The sequence below is a fragment of the Cnephaeus nilssonii genome (assembly GCF_951640355.1).
Source record: "Cnephaeus nilssonii genome assembly, chromosome: 18".
Taxonomy (NCBI): Eukaryota; Metazoa; Chordata; class Mammalia; order Chiroptera; family Vespertilionidae; genus Cnephaeus; species Cnephaeus nilssonii.
Window position 1 is genome coordinate 55,404,316 of NC_137089.1, and position 20,917 is coordinate 55,425,232.

The following is a 20,917-nucleotide window of genomic DNA, read 5'->3' on the forward strand; positions in this document are numbered from 1 at the left end:
CCCAGCCTCACCGAGCCGCTGTCAGCTGTTCTCCGCTCCTGGGCATCGACGCCCGGGACGGCCGGCCCCGCTCACCCTGCAGCGCACACCCACCCGTGTCCTCCTGTGAACTAAACGTGGGGAGAAGCCTATGTAATTTTTGCTTGGTTTAAAACTTTTAAATTACTTCCACGAAAAAAATTAATGAAAAGTGGAAAATCACAAGAAGACCAGTCTCCTGTTATTCCGGTCCCACAGCAGGCGGCAGAGCACGGGGATGGGCTGACGTGGTGGCGTCCGCCAGAGGACAGTCTCTGCAGAGCTCAGCTCTCGATGCCAGAAAAATGTACACCTCTCTCTCCCCCTCCCGCCCCCCCACTCTCTCTCTCTCTCACACAGACACACACACACACACTCTGCATGGCTGAATGAATATGTATCGCCTTTGCTGTTCTTATTTCACAGAAAAACAAGTAAGCTGTCATTCCAATTATTTTTTAAACACAGTTTCTCTTTAAAAAGCTGCATCTGGTCTGACTACTGAAACGTGACATCTTTCAGTGTGAACAGCTCATATGGATTATTCAGAAGGAAACACGGTGTTCATTACTCAGATGAGACAGGGAAGCTTTACCACGTGTCTGCTTGCTCCGACGCCGTGTCGGCCACGCAGGCCACCGTGTTCCCGGGGGCGCTGGGCATGAGCTCCTCTTTGACGGACACGCCTTGGGAAAGGCTCGGCCCTGGGGTGGCTGTCCTGGATCCTGTAATCACACACGTGAAAGGAGGACACAGCTGCTGGCGCTCACCACGCTCCCTGCTCGTGCTGGGGAGTAAGCAGGCAGGACAGCGCACTGTCTCCGGTCGGCGCAGCCAACAGGTGCCTGACGAAATGGCCCCTCACCAGCCTGCGGCATCTGTGAGGAGCGTGTCTGCACTACATCATGTTAGTGCTACATCGCATCCTCAGGATAAGTTATCAACCTAAATAAAAATAACCAACTTAAATTCCAATTCAAATAATGCTTTAAGTCAACAGACAAAAAATTACATTTCTTCCCCACAGAACGTGTATCCACCCTACTATCTACACAAATCAACATCCACGTAAGTTTATTTTTAGAAGATATATACTATTTGAGAAGAACACAAACAGTTTTAGACAATTTGGCTACCACGATGACCATCATCTTAGTTGCTAGGACAGCAGCGTAACTCTGGGGCTGCTCGCCTGCACTCTCCGCAGCCCCGGCCCCACGCACCTGCCCAGCGGCTGTTACCTGTGACTCACCGCCCAGCCGTGGCACCTGCAGAGTGACTGTGCCAGAGTTTCCTGCTCTGTGAAATGGGGAAACTAGCACCCCTTCCTCAGAGCAAGATGAACCGGCACGTGGACAGCACCGAGGAAATGCGTGGCGCACAGCAAGCTGTCCGTGCAGGGCAGTGTCTGCCTCCGCCCTCACGCTCCTGCGCTTTCCCATCAGAGCAGAGCAGGGCGGGTCTCCAGCCCGGAGCAGTGCTGAGGTAGGGAATGTAAAGAAGGTGATGGAACTGAGTGTTAACTGAAAACACTCCTCAGTGGCATTTACCAAGCACGTGAGCGAGATGATCACTGCCAGCTCCTCGTGACCCTGGGTTTGATAACGTCACGCTCACTCCCAGTCCCCGTACGCGAAGCCTTCGGCCACTCTCCACGTGGCCTCCGCAGACGCTCACGGGCACTTCCTTCAACACACACATCCCCAAAGCTCATTTTCCTTGCACAGACGTTTGCAAAACATATAATTACGGATGCTTATATAATCACTAAAAGAAACATTTACAGATGGAATCGAATGTCCAGAATAACTGACGTTTGTCAACAATAAGGTTATTTACAATGTTCTCCTTGCAAAGACACCAGAAGGCAGGGGTCTGCTCGGGTCTGCTCATGGCTTCACTCCCAGTGTTTACAACGAGAGGCACATAGCACCCGTTCCATAAACACTTCCCGAGTAAGTAAGTGGGTGACTACAGAAGAAGGAAAGAAAGGAGAGGGAAGAAGACATGAACTCTCCCTGCCCCACAAATGGCCGTCTTCTGAAATTGTCAGTCAGACTGTAAGTACCTACAAGAAGTAATGCTTCCAATTACAAAGAAAAGAGAGCCCCTCAGGGGAATACACACAAAAACATCGAGGGCCCAAAGCAAGCAGAAAAGAATGAATGAATCATCGTAATGGCAACAGCTTATTTTCAAGAAAAGTAGGGGCTGTGTGGGAACTCCTCGGACAGGCAGCACTGAGCTATGCATGCCCCCTTCACCCCAGAAATGGCACGAGCCCCCAGGGACTCACGCCAAGAACTGCAGGCTGTCCCCACAATGTACCCTGACTCTGCTCTTCCGCCTCTCCAGCTGCCACACAGCCCCTGGCCTGGCTCCCACCTGCCTCCACGGGGCTACCCCTCGGATCCCCACCCATCCTGGACGCCGAAATCCATTCTCCACACAGAGCGGCGGTGCTCAGGTCCTCCTCACTGGCACTCTGCTCCCCACATCCGTCCGTGTGGCCTCTTCTCGCCACACAGACGCCTGGCACCCCAGTGCTGCATCCTCAGCGAGACCCCGACCGCCACCCACAGGCCTCCCAGGCACTGCCGCTCCCCGGGGTCAGCTCCTCTTTGTGCTTGGCCTTCACAGGGCTTATCAGAAGAGCCTGAATCCCAACCTTCAGAATATAAAGTCACAGGAACAGGTAACTCTATTCATCCTGTACCTTCAGCACTTAGATAGTGCTCAGTATGCAGCTGACATATATATTTCTCAAATGACTACATGAGAAGGGGAGTTTTAAAAGACATTGGAAATGGTCACTCCAGGTAAGTACCTAGGAATGTGCACACAGCCTGCCGTCAGTTACATCATAAACACACCTGCTGAAGCGTCAACAGAAATGGTGCTTGGATTACCTGTACTGGGCTGGCCCTGAGGGTCACAGTAATTCTCTGTGGTCATGAAGATCACTGCCAATCCAATTTCTGCTTCAGGAATAGGTCTAAGACCCTGCCTATTAGAATAAAATGATTTAAGTATGATAATATATTCCAACTAACAAATTTATTAACATGATGTCAAACTGAAACTCTCCCCTTCCACCGGAGGTCCAGCAATGTAATGTATGGAGAGAATTTCACACACGGAGGCAGGCTCCCTCATGGAGCAGGCTATACCGGGCAAGTCCACCATGTTTACTAACTCAGGTCTAGGGTAAAGAATATAGATCCTTCAGTTCTAAATTCTATAACTTTCAGAATAAGAAAAAAACAGTTAACACCCAGATGAAGCAATAAGAAAGATTTTTATAAGTAAACCTATGATTACTGAAATCCTAAGAGAAAACAGAAAAGAGAGAAAGCAGTAGGGAGAAGGGGAAGGAGGGAGAGAAGCACAAAGAACCATGGATAAGCTGATGTGTGCTATGATTTAACGTGAAGGGGAGCACAGTTGGGGGGGACCAGGCCTGCAGGGGAGGGCAGTTGGGGGGGACCAGGCCTGCAGGGGAGGGCAGTTGGGGGGGACCAGGCCTGCAGGGGAGGGCAGTTGGGGGGATCAGGCCTGCAGGGGAGGGCAGTTTGGGGGGGGACCAGGCCTGCAGTGGAGGACAGTTGCGGGGGACCAGGCCTGCAGGGGAGGGCAGTTGGGGGGATCAGGCCTGCAGGGGAGGGCAGTTTTGGGGGGGACCAGGCCTGCAGGGGAGGGCAGTTGGGGGAGACCAGGTCTGCAGGGGAGGACAGCTGGGGGGGACCCAGGCCTGCAGGGGAGGGCCGTTGGGGGGTGGGGGGACCAGGCCAGCAGGGAGGGCAGTTAGGCGTGACCAGGCCAGCAGAGGAGGGCAGTTGGGAGGGACCAGGCCTGCAGGGGAGGGCAGTTTGGGGGGGGGACCAGGCCTGCAGGGGAGGACAGTTGGTGGGGACTCAGGCCTGCAGGGGAGGGCCATTGGGGGGAGGGATGAGGCCTGCAGGGGAGGGCAGTTTGGGGGGGGACCAGGCCTGCAGGGGAGGACAGTTGGGGGGGACCCAGGCCTGCAGGGGAGGGCAGTTGGGGGTGGGGACCAGGCCTGCAGGGGAGGACAGCTGGTGGGGACTCAGGCTTGCAGGGGAGGGCCGTTGGGGGTGGGGACCAGGCCTGCAGGGGAGGACAGTTGGTGGGGACTCAGGCCTGCAGGGGAGGGCTGTTGGGGGTGGGGGGGGGACCAGGCCTGCAGGGGAGGGCAGTTGGCGGGGATCAGGCCTGCAGGGGAGAGCAGTTGTGGGTGATCAGGCCAGCAGGAGAGGTCAGTTGGGGGCGACCAGGCCTGCAGTGGGGGGGGGGGGGGGGCAGTTAGGGGTGATCAGGCTGGCAGGGGAGGGCAGTTAGGGGCAATCGGGCCAGCCGTGGAACAGTTAGGGGTCGATCAGGCTGGCAGGGGAGTGGTTAGGGGGTGATCAGGCTGGCAGGCAGAAGCGCTTAGGGCAATCAGGCAGAGGCAGGTGTGCAATTGGGAGCCAGCAGTCCATCGGACATCCCTCAAGGGGTCCCAGATTGGAGAGGGTGCAGGCTGGGCTGAGGGACACCACCCCCGTGCATGAATTTCATGCTCCGGGCCTCTAGTATACTATAAAAATTAGTTATAACGATTGGTTATGTAAAATAAAAACATTTTTAAAACACATGTAATAACAGTGCTATACAGACATTGCATCATCCTAGGAGGGAAACAGTGGCAGCACCTATTCAAGCCCATGGTGAGATACGTGGGAGCCCTCCCCGTACAACATGCTTGGAGGCCCCAGAAGGCACACAGAGAGACAGGGAGAGGAAGGGATCAGAGACATGAGGATTAAAAAAAGATAGAAATCTCATTATTTACAGATATGGTTTATACAAAAAATGACTATAGATGATTAGAAATACAAAGCAAGTCCAGCAAGGTGATGAGCTAGAAGAACAGTGTCTAAATTTTGAGTTGAATTTCTATCCATCAACAGTAAACAACTAGAAAATATAATTAAAGAAATATCATATACTTATATTTCACCTACCACAGGTATATCTATCAGAATATATGTAATATCTAGGAAGACCTAATAAATGGTATTTAAGATCTCTACAGAGAAATTACAAAAACTGTTAATTCTCCCCAAATTGATTTGTGGTTTCAATAAAATTCCTAATCAAATTCCCAACAAGATTTGTGAAAAGCTGATTCTAAAGTGTATATGGAAGAATAAAGAGCCAAGAACAGCCAGGGTGCTTCTGAGGCAGAGCGGAGCGAGAGCCTGGCCTGGTGGACAGGAGGCATAGGTGTGCTGGACATGAGGGCGTGCGGATGCGCGGGGGAGGGAAGGACAAACTGCTCCCCTGCGTGTGCAGCTTAGGTATAAACAGAATCCATTCCGGGTAGATTAAAACCAAATTTCAAAACAAAATATCAAAATACTAATAAAAAATATGGGTAAGTAATCTGATCTATGAATTGAAAAATATTTCTTAAACCAAATACAAGCACCATCTATAATAAAATCTTTGCAGTAATTATTGTATATACTTCTCCGTTGTTATGTAGAGTGCACCAAAACTCCCATACATAAAACCGCCTGCTTGCATATATTTTTATAACAAAGAATAACAAAGTACCTTTGGAGCATAGCCATAACGGAGTGAATCCATTTTTTCTGAGAGTCAGAAATTAAGGGCTGGGAATTTGTCATTACTACATCAACAACACAAGTTCCAGGAGCCGAAAAGAAACTCTCTTCTTCTTCATTTTCTTCTGCTATCAACCTAGCATCTCCTCCTCCAAAAACAACTGCTGAACTTAATTTTTTATGCTAAAAATGGAAAAAATACAATAGTCACAATTAATTCTGAGCATGTTCTAGAACTTGTAAGAACTTGATTTGGAAGCAAAAGGACAGAATTGATGTACAATCAGTCTGCCATTCCATTCTGAGAAAGCCCTGGTCCCCAGGCACCTCGGCCCTGGCACAGCACGCTGCCTGCAGCCCACGGGCGGGGTCCCCTGTGACAGAAACCCTGGACCCCCCACACTGCCTGCAGCCCACGGGCGGGTTCCCCTCTTGCAACAGAAACCCTGGACCCCACTTCAGCACATGGAAGACATTCAACACCTGTTTAATAACCCACAAGTTAGAACTTAAAGCAGTTTTACTTACCCCGAACTTACAGCCTATCTAATAAAAGAGTAATATGCAAATTGACCATCACTCCAAGACACAAGATGTCCGCAACCATGTGGTCAAAGATGGCTTCCCCCATGTGGACACAAGATGGCTACCACAAGATGGCTGGCAGGGGAGGGCAGTTGCAGGGGGACCAGGCCTACAGGGGAGGGCAGTTGTGGGCGATCAGGCCAGCAGGGAAGGGCAGTTAGGGGTGACTGGGCCGGCAGAGGAAGGCAGTTGGGGGTGACCAGGCCTGCAAGGGAGGACAGTTGAGGAGGACCCAGGCCTGCAGGGGAGGGCAGTTAGGGGTTACCAGGCCAGCAGGGGAGGGCAGTTAGGGGTGACCAGGCCGGCAGGGGAGGGCAGTTTGGGGGACCAGGCCTGCAGGGGAGGGCAGTTAGGGGGTGTCCAAGCCTGCAGGGGAGGATAGTTAGGGGCGACCATGCTGGCAAAGGAGGGCAGTTAGGGGTTACCGGGCCAGCAGGAGAGGGCAGTTAGGGGCGACCAGGCTGGCGGGGGAGCAGTTAGGCATTGATCAGGCTGGCAGGGGAGTGGATAGGGGGTGATCAGGCTGGCAGGCAGAAGCATTTAGGGGCAATTAGGCAGGCGAGCGGTTGGGAGCTAGCAGTCCTAGATTATGAGAGGGTTGTCCGACTGCCCATTTAGGTCCGATCCCACCATCAGTCCCTGATTGTGAGAGGGATGTCCGACTGCCCGTTTAGGCCCGATCTCACCAGCAGTCCTGGATTGTGAGGGGGATGTCCAACTGCCCGTTTAGGCCTGATCAGGTGGGATCGGGCCTAAACGGGCAGTCGGACATCCTTCAAGGGGTCCCAGATTGGAGACGGTGTAGGCTGGGCTGAGGGACACCCCCGTCCGCCCCATGCACCAGGCCTCTAGTATCCTATCTAATAATAGACAAATATGCAAATTGACCATACCTCCGACACACCACAAGCCACACCCACAAGCCACACCCACCATCCAGAGCGAGTATGCAAATTAACCCAAACCAAGATGGCTACAGCCACAGAGAGCAAGGGTTCCTAGGTAACAGAGGAAGCCGAGCTTTCCACCTGCCCTTGCCAGGCCTAAGCCTCCACTCAAGCTACAAAGTTTCAATTATAGAAGGTAAACAAATTCAAACAAATGGCAGCAGAATGGAGCTTGAGAGAGCAGGCCAGGGTTGCCACCGGCAACAGGGGAAGCAAAGCTTTCTGCACACCCTGGCCAGGCCCACCCGCTTAAGGCAACAAAGTTTCAATTATAACCCCAACACAAATGGCTGCTGGCCTCAGAGGGAGTCCCAGGCTTGGCTCCGCTCCAGGCTACAAAGTTTCAATTGTGGAAGGAAAATAAATTCCAGATACCAGGGCCTCTGCTTGCATTGCCTAGGGGCGTGGCCCGCCTGCAAACAACCACAGGCCCCTCGCTCAGGCCGCCCCACACCCCAAGGGAACCCCCACCTGATCCGGGACGCCCTTCAGGGCAAACCAGCTGGCCTCCACCCCTGTACCAGGCCTCTATCCTATCTAATAAAAGAGTAATATGCAGATTGATCATCACTGCAACACACAATATAGCTGCCCCCATGTGGTCAAAGATCCTGCCCCCATGTGGACACAAGATGGCCACCACAAGATGGCCAGCAGGAGAGGGCAGTTGGGAGGCACCCGGCCTGCAAGGGAGGGCAGTTGAGAAGGACCAGGCCTGCAAGGGAGGACAGTTGGAGGTGATCAACTCTGCAGGAGAGGGCAGTTAGGGGTAACCAGGCTGGCAGAGGAGGGAAGTTGGGGGCAAACAGGCTGGCAGCAGAGTGGTTAGGGGGTGATCAGGCTGGCAGGCAGAAGCGGTTAGGGGCAATCAGGAAGGCAGGCAGGCAAGCAGTTGGGAGCCAGTTGTCCTGGATTGTAAGAGGGATGTCCGACTGCCCGTTTAGGCCCGATCCCACCGTGGGATCGGGCCTAAACGGGCAGTCCGACATCCCTCGAGGCGTCCCAGATTGGAGAGGGTACAGGATGGGCTGAGGGACAACGCCCCTCCGTGCATGAATTTCGTGCACCGGGCCTCTAGTATTTGTATAAACTTAATAGGCCAATTGACATGTATTAACGGACATTATAATCACATATAAGAACATGGGCAGGTGCTGGTGCCTGGGCAGTTTTTACTCAATGTCACACTTCTGCACATAATCTCAAAAGAAAATGCACTGAGAACATTACTAATTCGTCCTCGTGTGTAATGTTTTATTTGGGAACATTTAGCTTAAAACATTACCTGCTTGGCATTCAGAAATACAAATGTTTTCCCTTTGAAGATCTGTTTTCTTTCTTGCCGTCCTGACAGATCAATATTTTTACTTCCAATGGCTGGCTCATCAATTGGTGGGTAAAAACTGTAAAAAAAAAATTTAAGTATATTCTATTATAAACTACTCTGTATGCATGCCATTAAATGTGTAAATGGAATAGCTCTCTAGACACTAGAAAGGTTTAATTTCCATATACCATTATATTATTTAAAAAAGTTTTTATCTGGGACAAAATGATTCAAGTATCTAAATGATTTTTCTAGAAATAATCTAAGGTAGACAATCATAACAAGATACAATTAAATGTATATGGAACCAAGTGACATGAATTACAAAGGCTGAGAGACCTCACCATAACCATCAAATTCCACCGCATGTGCTTGCGAGGGAACAGGGCGCATTGACAGTGTCTGGACTCCATTCTGTGAACTTCGATAAGTGTTTTGTTATAGACCCCTTTGGAGAAGCTCAGGAAATTAGGGCTTACATTATTGTGTCAGTTTAAATAAAATTTCTAAAGTGAGATTTAAAAATCCAGTCTCTTAGCTCTTTAATATAATGCTATAAACACATCTGATCATCCATGGGAATGGGGGAAAAGAAGAAAATAGAGAGGAAAAATCAACAGATAATCCTTCAGCCTCTCATCAGTCCAGTTTCAACTTCCTACATACTCAGATATTTTGCTACAGCTATTCATAAGTGACCAGCCTTTCAGCTTACCTCCACCTTCTAGTAAAAATGACTAATGTCCACATGGAGAATGGGGGGCTCAACACTGTCAAGCTGTTAGTGCACCCCAACTTGATCTGTAAATCAATGCAACCCCAATTAAACTACCAGCAAGTTCTTTTGTGGATTCTGACGACTCTAAAGTTTATTTAAAGAGACAAAAGACCCAGCATAGCCAACAATGCTGAGGAAACAACATTAAGAGTACTGACACTCCCTGAATCCAAGGCTCACTATAAAGCCACCATAATCAAGGGAGTGGCATCTGAGGAAAGAGCTGGCACCACCGGGTTGGTGCAGGAAGCTTAGACTCTGTCTCCCGTCTCCCGGTGACAGTGCGGAGAGGCAGCCATCGCTGCACCCAAGAGGACCATCGCTGCACCTTACTTCTGTGAGGTAAAAGCACGGTCGCGTGCCTTCCTAAGTCAGACCCGGGGCGAGTGAGGGTCTTTTTCTAGAACTAAAGAGAAGACAGTTAGGTACTAAAAGCTACAACAGTGTATCTCACATCCCTTTGGAAGCACACCTGCTTCCCAGTGTACCCCTTTCTGTTCAACAGCTGAGTCAGATAGGTCTTCAACAACATCAAATGGGTCCCAGTGGTGTGGGAACTGATTAAGGGAAAAATATGCATTTTAAAATAACAGTAACAATGTGATTACTGATTGTCATCATCAAACAAGGGCTAATGCAATTGTCTTTTCCAGTTAACAATGAATCTGGAGTTACTGAACAATCTCATGGCAGGCATGTTTATGTTTAGGCATCTAAGTTAATAAAGTCATAAACTGAAGGCAGAAAAAAAAATTATGTCGAACCTAAAGTCAAAAATACCCAAGAATATGAAGAGTACATAGGAATCAGTGACCAACGCTAGGATCGCTGAGACCCCTTCTCAGCAGCAGAGGCCTCAGAAGCCCTCCACTCCCAGGGATCTGGACGCCACAACGGTTTAATTTGTGACGATCCTACAAGGGTGTAAGGTTATAGTTCAGTCTCATTAGTGAAGGTTTATAGGGTTTATCAACTCCCCTAAGGAGGTTCATAAATAGGCTTTGGAGGAGTGTGATTCTGTTGAAACACTATGCTAAGTTGAGGGTATGTAAGTGAAGTTTCATGTTCTCACAGGGTCTAGGACTCAAAAAAGGTTAAGAATTGTCTGTTTTAAAATATGAGGATCTCTTTTCAGGGTCTCAAAACATTACATTATCTGTTAAACCAGATTATAAAATATAAGAAACCTTCCAAATGAAAATTAAAAACAAAAAGGAAAATTTGATTTTCAGTTACTTTTAAAAGCAGATACATATAATCAGGTATAAACAGTCCCTAAGAACCCTGAACTGGGCAAAATACCTTGTAACTAGCTAGTAATATTTTAAAATTAGTAATAAGATAATAAACTAGAGTAATATTTTAGATTTTTTAACCCTTCAAAGTTGTCTTATGAGATGAGTTTATAAAGGTAGTCTGTCTATTCTCCATTTAGACTATAATCTCCTGACACATATTGTAAGCAGCTGCCCCTGTGCTCAGATGACTACATACCCACCACTTCAGCACCAGCACTTTAACCACAAGAAAAACCCAAACATCTTCCTCTTCAACGCGTTTGCGTCACTTCCAACATTGTAATGCCACACCATTGTTTAGCCTGGTGGTTCACAAATTTCGCAAAGCATCTAAATAAATAAATAAAGCAATCTCCACAGATACTGCAACGAGCAACAACATTTCCTTCAGCAAGCACCTAGCACGATGCCAGGCCATGTGCTCGGACGCTGTACACACTATTACTTAAAGTACCGAACAGTCACCTACTTCTAATGTCACTAAACACCCAAATCCTCAGCAGGACAGGTGTTAGTCCCAGGAGAAAGGCGCTCCAGGCCTGGGGCTGTGACTGCCCCCGGGGCCAGTGGCTCTGGACAGGCAGCCGCTCACCCCACGGTCCAGGGAGCGCCGGAGCAAGGCACACAGGCACTGCGGATGCCCTCGCCGTTCACCGGCCTTCCGTGTTTTCCTTTAAACATTTGTTTCACCAAGATAAACAACAACCGAAAAGAATTCAGGGATCCTTTCTTTACATACTAACAAAAAATCTTCACTAATAAAACTGAACTATAACCTTACATCCTGAAAGTCAATAAAGAGAGAATTAACTTAAATAAAATTAGTGCTACCATATTTCATATGCCATATTTTATTATATTTAAAGCACACAAAATACCTTTCAATTTGTGGAAGCTGTTTCTTGGACTGAACTGCTTTAAGAAATTCAGTAAAATACTCTGGCTTTACAATTGGACGTCCACAAATGAGTGCACATATTGTCTAAGAAGAAGAAAGCATATGTGAATACATATACCCCTGCTAGCTCATTTTAAATAAAAGTTTTAAGTTATAGACTACAAAAAGGCTATTCTATTACTTTCCCCTCTCATCTCTCTATAAAAAAAACCATAATCTATAAAATAGAAGTCAGATTAGTCATTGTTTAATTTACCAATCCCTATACAATCACTCAATTATAAAACCCACTAATTACAATATTAATTTAAAAACTTCTTTGGGGAGGTGGAACAATATAAAACAGAAGTCAATTTTAAAATGTATTCCACTTTTGAAAACATTAAAATGCTAAGAAGTGTGTTAGGATTGAGGCAATGTAACATTTATCCTAGAGAAGATAGGATCAAGAGATAAACACGCGGGAGACCAGCCTACCTGCCTTTCCAACAGATTACAACTATGTTCAAGAAAGTAAACAAAGGAATGACTGTTTGGGGTTGAGTAAAAGCTCAAAGTAAGTATTTACAAGTAGCAAATGAATTACGCTTATGCCTCAAATAAGGTATATCCACAAAATTTCAGGAAGTTTAGAAATTCTGCCACTGGCAATGAAATGAAGATGATTCAGCATAATTCAGCTAAAGAATTTGTTTTGTTTAAGTATGCTTCTAATCACAAGGGGTATTATATGTGAGCAATTTGGTGTCTCTCATGAATAGAGTCTGAAACACATCAATGAATGAAATAACTTACTTCTTGCATAAAGCAAAAGTGTACAATTCAACGTTGGGGTGAGTAAGCTCCAAACGTAATCCTAGGCAAAGGATTTAATTGTCCCATGCCTCCATTTCCTTTTCAGCAAATAAAAACTGAACTAAATGTTCTTTTTTTATATATATATTTTATTGATTTTTTACAGAGAGGAAGAGAGAGGGATAGAGAGTCAGAAACATCGATCAGCTGCCTCTTGCACACCCCCTACTGGGGATGTGCCTGCAACCAAGGTACATGCCCTTGACCGGAATCGAACCTGGGACCCTTGAGTCCGCAGGCCGACGCTCTATCCACTGAGCCAAACCGGTTTCGGCTGAACTAAATGTTCTTTAAAATCTATTTTGTTCTAACATTCAATGATTTTAAAAACATAAGCTAACCTGTCTGTACTTCTGGAAATTTTACCAAAAAAGTAAGGGCAAAGTTTTCTTTTTTGGTATATGATTGATCAGGAATATTGAAAAGGTTGGCTCTACTAGCCTCTGTTGGTGTACGCATATCCAGGACTCTACTGGGGAGAGCCACACACGGCCGGCCGGCGGATGAGTGACTGGAATAGCATGTGCTCTGGGGAATGGGGACCGTTCCCGGGACTGTCACAGCCTCAGCTCCTACTTCAGACCCACCAAGCAAGGGCACGACTCCTTCTTGTGATTCTCAGCTATCTTGATATCTTAAGAGTCCACACATAAATATTCCGATCACCGTGAGGGGCATCCCTACTGTAAACCAATAGTGGACATTTTGATTTATGAATCTAGTGTCTGTGGGTATACTAACGTAAGTTAGTACTCTGCTGACTTTATGAATCAATTTCATAAACTTGCAAAGATGACGTGTTCCTTGGTCAGAGATAATCCCAAGATTCAAGTTTGACCTGAGGTTCAATCTGAGCAGCAGGCCCTTCTCTAGGACACTGGGGTGGCTATAACACATACATTCTGACTTAATTATATATTAAAAGATTTTTCTATAATCTAAAAAAGGAATCTAAATATTTGTTGGTTTTCACTACAGATATTAACCTAAAGCAATCCTGCACACCCACAACCAAACCGTCGACAAGGAGATGAGCGCCCTGGCCGGTGTGGCTCAGCTGGTTGGATGCTGTCCTGTGCACCAGAAGGCTGCTGGTACGATTCCCGGTCAGGGCACATGCCCAGGTTGTGGGCTCCATCGCCAGTATGGGGGTACAGGAGGCAGTCTCACTCTCGCTTAGATGCTTCTCTCTCTCTCCCTCTTCTTTCCTCTCTAAAAATCAGTAAAAACAATAAATAAATGAAGGGAGATGAGTCCCCCTCCCAATGTCTTTCTTCAGTTAGTTTGGACATAATCAAATCTGATGAAGATGCAAAACCTGAAAACATACCAAAATACATCAGTGTTTTCATGAATACTTTCAGCATCTCTGTTGTGAGATACATTAGGGCAACAATATTCAACTACAAGAACTTAAGAAGCATTTGTGACTAGGGCCCTAAACCAAATAAAAGAGCCTGAGGCAACAGAACCTGGAGGAAGACAACTGGATGAGGAGGTGGGCGAGGCTAATTTTGAAGACTGGCAGCTGCTCTCAGGCTGAACACTAGCCTTATACTGTATAAACTTTTTAGTGAACAGATGACGTAAATCATTATTTAAAATGCCAAATCAAAAGGTGAAATATAATTTTAGGTGCTTCTGTTGTCCCATCCTATCTAATAAAAGAGTAATATGCAAATCGACCGTACCTCCGCTACACCCACAAGCCATGCCCACCAGCCAATCAGGAGCGAGTATACAAATTAACCCAACCAAGATGGCTGCGGCCACGGAGCGAGCAGGAGGCTTGGGTTTCCCAGGCAATGGAGGAAGCCAAACTTTCTGCACACCCTGGCCGGCCCAGGCCTCCACTCAAGGCTACAAAGTTTCAATTATAGAAGATAAATAAATCCCAACAAAAATGGCTATGGCCATGGAGTGAACAGGAGGCTTGGGTTTCCCCGGCGATGGAGGAAGCCAAACTTCCTGGCCGGCCCAGACCTCCGCTCAAGGCTACAAAGTTTCAATTATAGAAGATAAATAAATGCCAGATCCCAGGGCCTCCACTTGGGTTGCTGGGGGGCGTGGTCGGCCTGCAAACCACCACAGGCCCCTCACCCAGGCCACCCCACGCCCCAAGGGAACCCCCACCCTGATCCGGGACACCCTTCAGGGCAAACAAGCCGGCCCCCACCCATGCACCAGGCCTCTATCCTATCTAATAAAAGAGTAATATGCAAATTGACCATCACTCCAAGATGGCTGCTGCCATGTGGACACAAGATGGCCACCACAAGATGGCCAGCAAGGGAGGGCAGTTGGGAGGGACCAGGCCTGCAAGGGAGGACAATTGTGGGTGATCAGGCCAGCAGGGGAGGGGAATTGGGAGGGATCAGGCCTGCAAGGGAGGGCAGTTGTGGGTGATCAGGCCAGCAGGGGAGGGCAGCGGGGAGGGACCAGGCCTGCAAGGGAGGGCAATTGTGGGTGATCAGGCCAGCAGGGGAGGGCAGTTGGGATGGATTGGTCCTGCAAGGGAGGGCAGCTGTGGGTGACCAGGCCAGCAGAGGAGGGAAGTTGGGGGCAGCCGGGCCTGCGGGGAAGGGCAGTTAGGGGCAAACAGGCTGGCAGGGGAGCAGTTAGGCATCATCAGGCTGGCGGGGGAGGGGTTAGGGGGTGATCAGGCTGGCAGGCAGAAGTGGTTAGGTGCAATCAGGAAGGCAGGCAGGCGAGCAGTTGGGAGCCAGCAGTCTTGGATTGTGAGAGGGGTCCCAGATTGGAGAGGGTGCAGGCTGGGCTGAGGGACACCCCCCTCCCGTGCACGAAATTCATGCACCGGGCCTCTGGTATAATAAATAAATTACCAAAAAGCCAATCTGACATAAATGTTATACAAAGGCATGGGGTTGGCATATATAAATCTACAACTAACAATTCCAATGGGTTTAAAGTAAATGACCTTAAAAACAACTGTGTAGAGTGGGTAAGCTTAAATTCACAGAACTCATTTCAGCATAACAACAAGGCATTCGACCTACTTTAATGGTGACCTTAACTGACATCATGACCAGGTGAGTGCACTCTTCGGTCCAGTTGTTTACAGTAAGTCCTCCCAGCTTCAGTATGGCTTGATTCAAAGCATTTTTCCCAGACTCATCTAAACAAGAAGAGCATGCGACCAGAGGCTCATACTCCACTCTGTAAGTGAAAACGAGTCACATAAAGTTGTTACCATAGGTACAGAGCTTTAAACAGGTGCTATTTTAATTTTTTTGTATTACTAGGATTTCTAACTAATGAAATCACTATTACCTAAACCTGAAGTGCAATCAAGAAAAAACTGCTGTCCTTTAGAATCCGATTCGTGCAAAGTAAAGCACTCCACTTCTATATAAATTTTAAAATTCTTACCTGAATTTACTTTCAAACACTCCAAAAGTAATTCTGTCCCCTGGCTGCAAAGTCTGAGAAAGGCCATTCTGCATTTTTTCCTCATTAACAAAGGTACCATACTTAGAATTGTCTTTTATTGTCAATACAGGGATTTCATGTGGTTGACTCTGAAAAAAAAATCATCAAGTAAGTTAAAGTGTTTTACAACTCAGTCACTATTGAGAAATAACGTTTTTCTCTACCTATAAGAATAAAGACAGCCATGGCTGGTGTGGCTCAGTGGATAGAGCATCAGGCCTGGAATTGAAGGGTTGCAAGTTTGATCCCCGGCCTGGCCCCATCAGGGGCATGTGGGAGGCAACCAATCGAAGTGTCTCTCTCACACTGATCTCTCCCTCTCCCTCCCTTCCTTTCACTCTCTCTAAAAGTCAATGGAAAAAATATCCCCTGGTGAGGATAACAAAAAAGAATAGACACACAAAACCTAAATATCACTGAATAGATTCAGCACTTGCTGAGATGCAGTGTTTGCTAAAAATAATGGTTTTTCTTTCTCTTTAGCACCAGCATGATGACAAGCACGCCTGCTGATAGACACGGTCAGCACCGTCCTCACCCAAGGCTGGGATTAAAACAAGCCTCCAGCCCAGACAAACAAAGCCATGACAAGGAGCTGTGGGCAAGAGCAACAGCGATTTTCCCGAATAAAAGGAATCGCTTGTGCGAACCCACCTTGCAGGGGAAATACCTGTTCACAGGGCCGCACACCCTTCAATCAGGGCATTCACTGCTCCGTCCCCAGGCGGGCATACAGTGAGACTCAATGAATGCTTAAGTAAATAAATATAAATATGTTCTATTTCCTGAGTTTCTAAATCATTAAACTGTCAAATACTGGAACAGAAACTTAAAATCCTATAATAAAGAGGTAATATGTAAATTGACCCTCTCGCCCTCACACAAGAAGGCCGCCCCCATGTGGTCAAAGATGGCCGCTGCAAGATGGCCAGCAGGGGAGGGTAGTTGTGGACTATCAGGGACCGGGCCTGCAGGGGAGGGCAGTTGGGGGCGACTGGGCCTGCAGGGAAGGGCAGTTGGGGGGGCCCAGGCCTGAAGGGGGACCAGGCCTGTAGGGGAGGGCAGTTGGGGGGGAACCGGGCCTGCAGGGGAGGGCAGTTGTGGGGGACTGGGCCTGCAGGGGAGGGCAGTTGGGGGTAATTGGGTCGGCAGGGGAGCAGTTAGGCGTCGATAAGGCTGGCAGGGGAGTGGTTACAGGTAATCAGGCAGTCAGGCGAGCAGTTAGGAGCCAGCAGTCCCAGATGGTGACAGGGATGTCCCAGACTGGAGAGGGTGCAGGCTGGGCTGAGGAACACCCCCCCCCCCTCACCCAGTGCACGAATTTTTGCACTGGGCCTCTAGTATCAAAATAAATACCACTGGTACTGCCGCCAGAATGTATTTAATTTTTTAAAATTAAAAAATCTAACCCTGGTGGGTGTGGCTCAGTTGGTTGGGCCTCCCTGCACCAAGCGTCCCCGGTTCTATTCCCAGGGCCGGGGTTGCAGGCTCCCTGGTGTAGGAGGCAGTGGACAATGTTTCTCTCTCACTGAGGTTTCTCTCTCTCCCCTTCTCCCTTCCTCTCTGTAAAATGAATAAACACATTAAAGAAAAACACCTAACAGCGTTAGGAAGTAAAAGGCCCTGACCCTCCCACACGCAGCAAGGCACTACGATCCGACCCCTCCCCGGACCCATGAAGCACAACCAGACACACACCAGGCCGGTCCCGGGAAAGCGGGCGGCGAGCACGGCGTGACTGCGGCTGATGGACTGGTCGTTCTCCAGGAGGACGCCGCAGCTCTTCCTCCCCACCACGTACTCCACACCCGTCAGAAGTCGGTGTGGTTCTAGGAGAATGAGAGGAGACTGAGAAACACACACGTGTACACACACGCGCACACGTGCACATATGTAAGGGGTAGGGCATTATTTCTATTTAAATGAGCTCAAAAAGAAAACGTATTTTTCCAGTCAAGTCTCGCTGAAGGACCCAGAAGGCTGACTAGACGGAAAACCACACTGAGAAGCGTGAACGCTCGATCACGTTCCCGACGAAAGTTAACGCGACAGTCTTCCCCCAGAGGCCAGGGAACACGAGGTTCACCCCGGCCGACCCCGCGCGGTTGGAGGTCACTGTGCTCCGAGAACTTGATGGACGGCCCGACAGCCCCTGGACAAAGCAGGGCTGCGAGAAACCTGAGCTCCGGGAACTCGCTGCAGCGATGAAACGCAGGTGACACAGGAGCGAGCAGGAGCAGCGCGCAGGGAGCACACCGGAGCACGCCTGCCCCCCCAGGTGCCCGTCCCCCAGGTGCCCGTCCCCCCAGGTGCCCGTCCCCCCAGGTGCCCGTCCCCCCAGGTGCCCGCCCCCCAGGTGCCCGTCCCCCAGGTGCCCGTCCCCCCAGGTGCCCGTCTCGCAGGTGCCCGTCCCCCCAGGTGCCCGTCCCCCAGGTGCCCATCCCCCCAGGTGCCCGTCCCCCAGGTGCCCGCCCCCCAGGTGCCCGCCCCCCAGGTGCCCGTCCCCCAGGTGCCCGCCCCGCAGGTGCCCGCCCCCCCAGGTGCCCGTCCCCCAGGTGCCCGCCCCCCAGGTGCCCGCCCCCCAGGTGCCCGTCCCCCAGGTGCCCGCCCCCCAGGTGCCCGCCCCCCAGGTGCCCGTCCCCCAGGTGCCCGCCCCGCAGGTGCCCGCCCCCCCAGGTGCCCGTCCCCCAGGTGCCCGCCCCCCCAGGTGCCCGGTCCCCCAGGTGCCCGTCCCCCCAGGTGCCCGTCCCCCCAGGTGCCCGCCCCGCAGGTGCCCGTCCCCCAGGTGCCCGTCCCCCAGGTGCCCGCCCCGCAGGTGCCCGTCCCCCAGGTGCCCGTCCCCCCAGGTGCCCGTCCCCCCAGGTGCCCGCCCCGCAGGTGCCCGTCCCCCAGGTGCCCGCCCCGCAGGTGCCCGTCCCCCAGGTGCCCGCCCCGCAGGTGCCCGTCCCCCAGGTGCCCGTCCCCCAGGTGCCCGTCCCCCCAGGTGCCCATCCCCCAGGTGCCCATCCCCCAGGTGCCCGCCCCGCAGGTGCCCGTCCCCCCAGGTGCCCGCCCCGCAGGTGCCCGTCCCCACCACCGGGCGCGCACAGCACAACCGCGTCCCAGGAGTCCAGAGCAGACAGGCGTCCCGTCACGCTGGACCCGCCACAGCCGACGCCCGGCACTCACTCGGCGGCCGCCACCCCGCAGGGTCCGCTGTCACCGGAGCGGCCGGGCCAACTCGGGAACCTGCGGGCTGCGCGGCACCGAGGGCTGCGAGGACCGCGGATCCGGTACCAGCGACCAGCCGGACCCCCGCCCCGCGCCCCGCCCCCAGACGCCCCGCCCCGCCCCGCGCCGGACGCACGGCCTCCCGCCGCTGGAAGGTGACGACAGGGACGGGTCAAGCCGGAAGCGCCCCTCAGACCCTCTCCCCCCGGCCCGGCCCTGGGAAGTCGGCCCTCGATCACCTCCCTGCCGCCTCACCTCGGGCCGAGCCCGCGTGGGGGAGCAGCTTCCACATGAATCCGGCCTCAGCGTCGGGCGACGTGCGGCTGCGCAGCCTCCGCTGCCAGACAGGGGCCCGGCGCCTGCGAACTGGCGGGCTCCGAGACGTGCCTGCTCGCGGACTGCGCCTGCGCAGGAGGGCGGCGGCACCCGGTCGCCACCTGGTGGCTGGGAGGGAATGGCGCAGCCTCTATGGAAGTGTTAAAAGCCTGGGAAGTGGGGATCCCGTTTTAAGGTGTTCGCCGATATTAGATTATCTGCATTTTCCTGGTTGTAAATAATTATAATTAGCTACAAAGCAACATAAGGAAACTTCATAGACACTAACATACTAATCACTCATTAGAATCGAAAAAAGGCCTTCCACAATTTATGGGAAGCTCCTGGTAATTAAACCCCAACATTGTTAGCTCCTCTGATTCAAACAGCCCTCTGTTCAAATTGGAAGACAAGGTAAGTTACTCTCAAGACTACATCCTCTCTGTTTTTGTTTGTGTTTTAAACAACTCAGGGGTACTTCACACCAAGTCTCTAATTAGTAGAAAGTTTCCTTCCTCCTCCTCTCCTCTTCAAACAAGCCTCTTTGGAACTCTTCCTAACTTACTCTGAGCGTCGTTTACAGGCTCGGGTGGAGATACGGATAAAGACATCTGCCTAGGACATCTGCCCTGGTTGTCTCCTGAAGAACTAAAACTACTACCCCCTGATGTCCAATTTCAGCCCCACCCCCTTCCTTGTCACCTAGCAACAGCAGCCAAGGCTTTAAAAGGGGGAGCAGCTTTTGTTCTTTGCCCTTTAGCAATGCACGGGCCCCTTTCCTCGGGGGAAGTAAAAATAAACTTCCTCTCTGCATCTATCTCTTTTTGCAGTTGTGAATTCTTTCATAGTCCACATTACCGGCCCCAAAACCCTAACACCACTTATATAATTCCATGGGTTTGCAATTTCTTAAATTTCAGTCATTCCTTTGTATGGATCCTAATGATGGTAACGATTATGGTAAAGATAAGGATTTCACCCGTTAACTTACTATTTTTACTCTTCTCCAAGTTCAAATCAACCTCTCCCAACCTCTCTGTTTCATAATGGTACACTTGCATCTAATCAGGAGCTGAATGCTTTCCACTTCCACTTGGACCTAACTGTTGTAGGCTCTGCTCCCAATCCAGGAGTCCCTAATCCTTCACCACCCTCCTGCGTCCATCCATCCCACATCCTGCTCCCGACAAAGTGAACACCCGAGAGCAGCGGTCGCCAGCCCTTCGGACCTCACAGACGACCTAGAGCACACTTGTGATCACAGAAGTTCTGGTTTTCAAAAGTATTCTGTAATGTAACAAAATGTAAAGTTACCGTTAAATCTGTGTTCTGTTGGCACAAGGATAGACAATAGGCAAATGGGTTAATATAGAAAGACCCCAAAAACATTCACACGTATAAATTTAATTTTTCAAAAGTGACAATGCAGAGCAATGGTGGAAAGGTCTTGTGCTGTTTTGTTTTCCAATAATGATCTGGGGGGTACTGGTTAACTCTACAGAAGATAGGAAGACAAACATACAAAAAATCAACTCCCTATGGACAATAGATCTAAATATGACAGTAAATAGTTTTAAAGAACATATGAGCAAGAATTGGCAAATCTTCT

At 50.0% G+C, this 20,917-nt stretch overlaps 1 protein-coding gene across 5 annotated transcripts in view; it reads right to left on the reverse strand.

Annotated features, from left to right (window-relative positions):
• Positions 1 to 19,384, reverse strand: part of NBN (nibrin) — a 42,219-nt gene extending 22,835 nt beyond the window's left edge. For 4 of the 5 annotated variants that reach the window (XM_079796268.1, XM_079796267.1, XM_079796271.1 and 1 more), the window contains exons 1-10: positions 19,249 to 19,384; positions 17,482 to 17,612; positions 15,724 to 15,872; positions 15,351 to 15,510; positions 11,459 to 11,562; positions 8,463 to 8,580; positions 5,635 to 5,828; positions 2,928 to 3,025; positions 614 to 743; positions 12 to 110 (exon numbers count right to left, since the gene is read on the reverse strand). In XM_079796268.1, the coding sequence (XP_079652394.1) occupies positions 12 to 110; positions 614 to 743; positions 2,928 to 3,025; positions 5,635 to 5,828; positions 8,463 to 8,580; positions 11,459 to 11,562; positions 15,351 to 15,510; positions 15,724 to 15,872; positions 17,482 to 17,612; positions 19,249 to 19,285 (1,220 nt within the window). In that variant the 5' untranslated portion in view covers positions 19,286 to 19,384. The remainder of the gene's footprint in view (positions 1 to 11; positions 111 to 613; positions 744 to 2,927; positions 3,026 to 5,634; positions 5,829 to 8,462; positions 8,581 to 11,458; positions 11,563 to 15,350; positions 15,511 to 15,723; positions 15,873 to 17,481; positions 17,613 to 19,248) is intronic. The other variant, XM_079796269.1, reaches the window with a different exon arrangement.
• Positions 19,385 to 20,917: the final 1,533 nt, after the last annotated feature.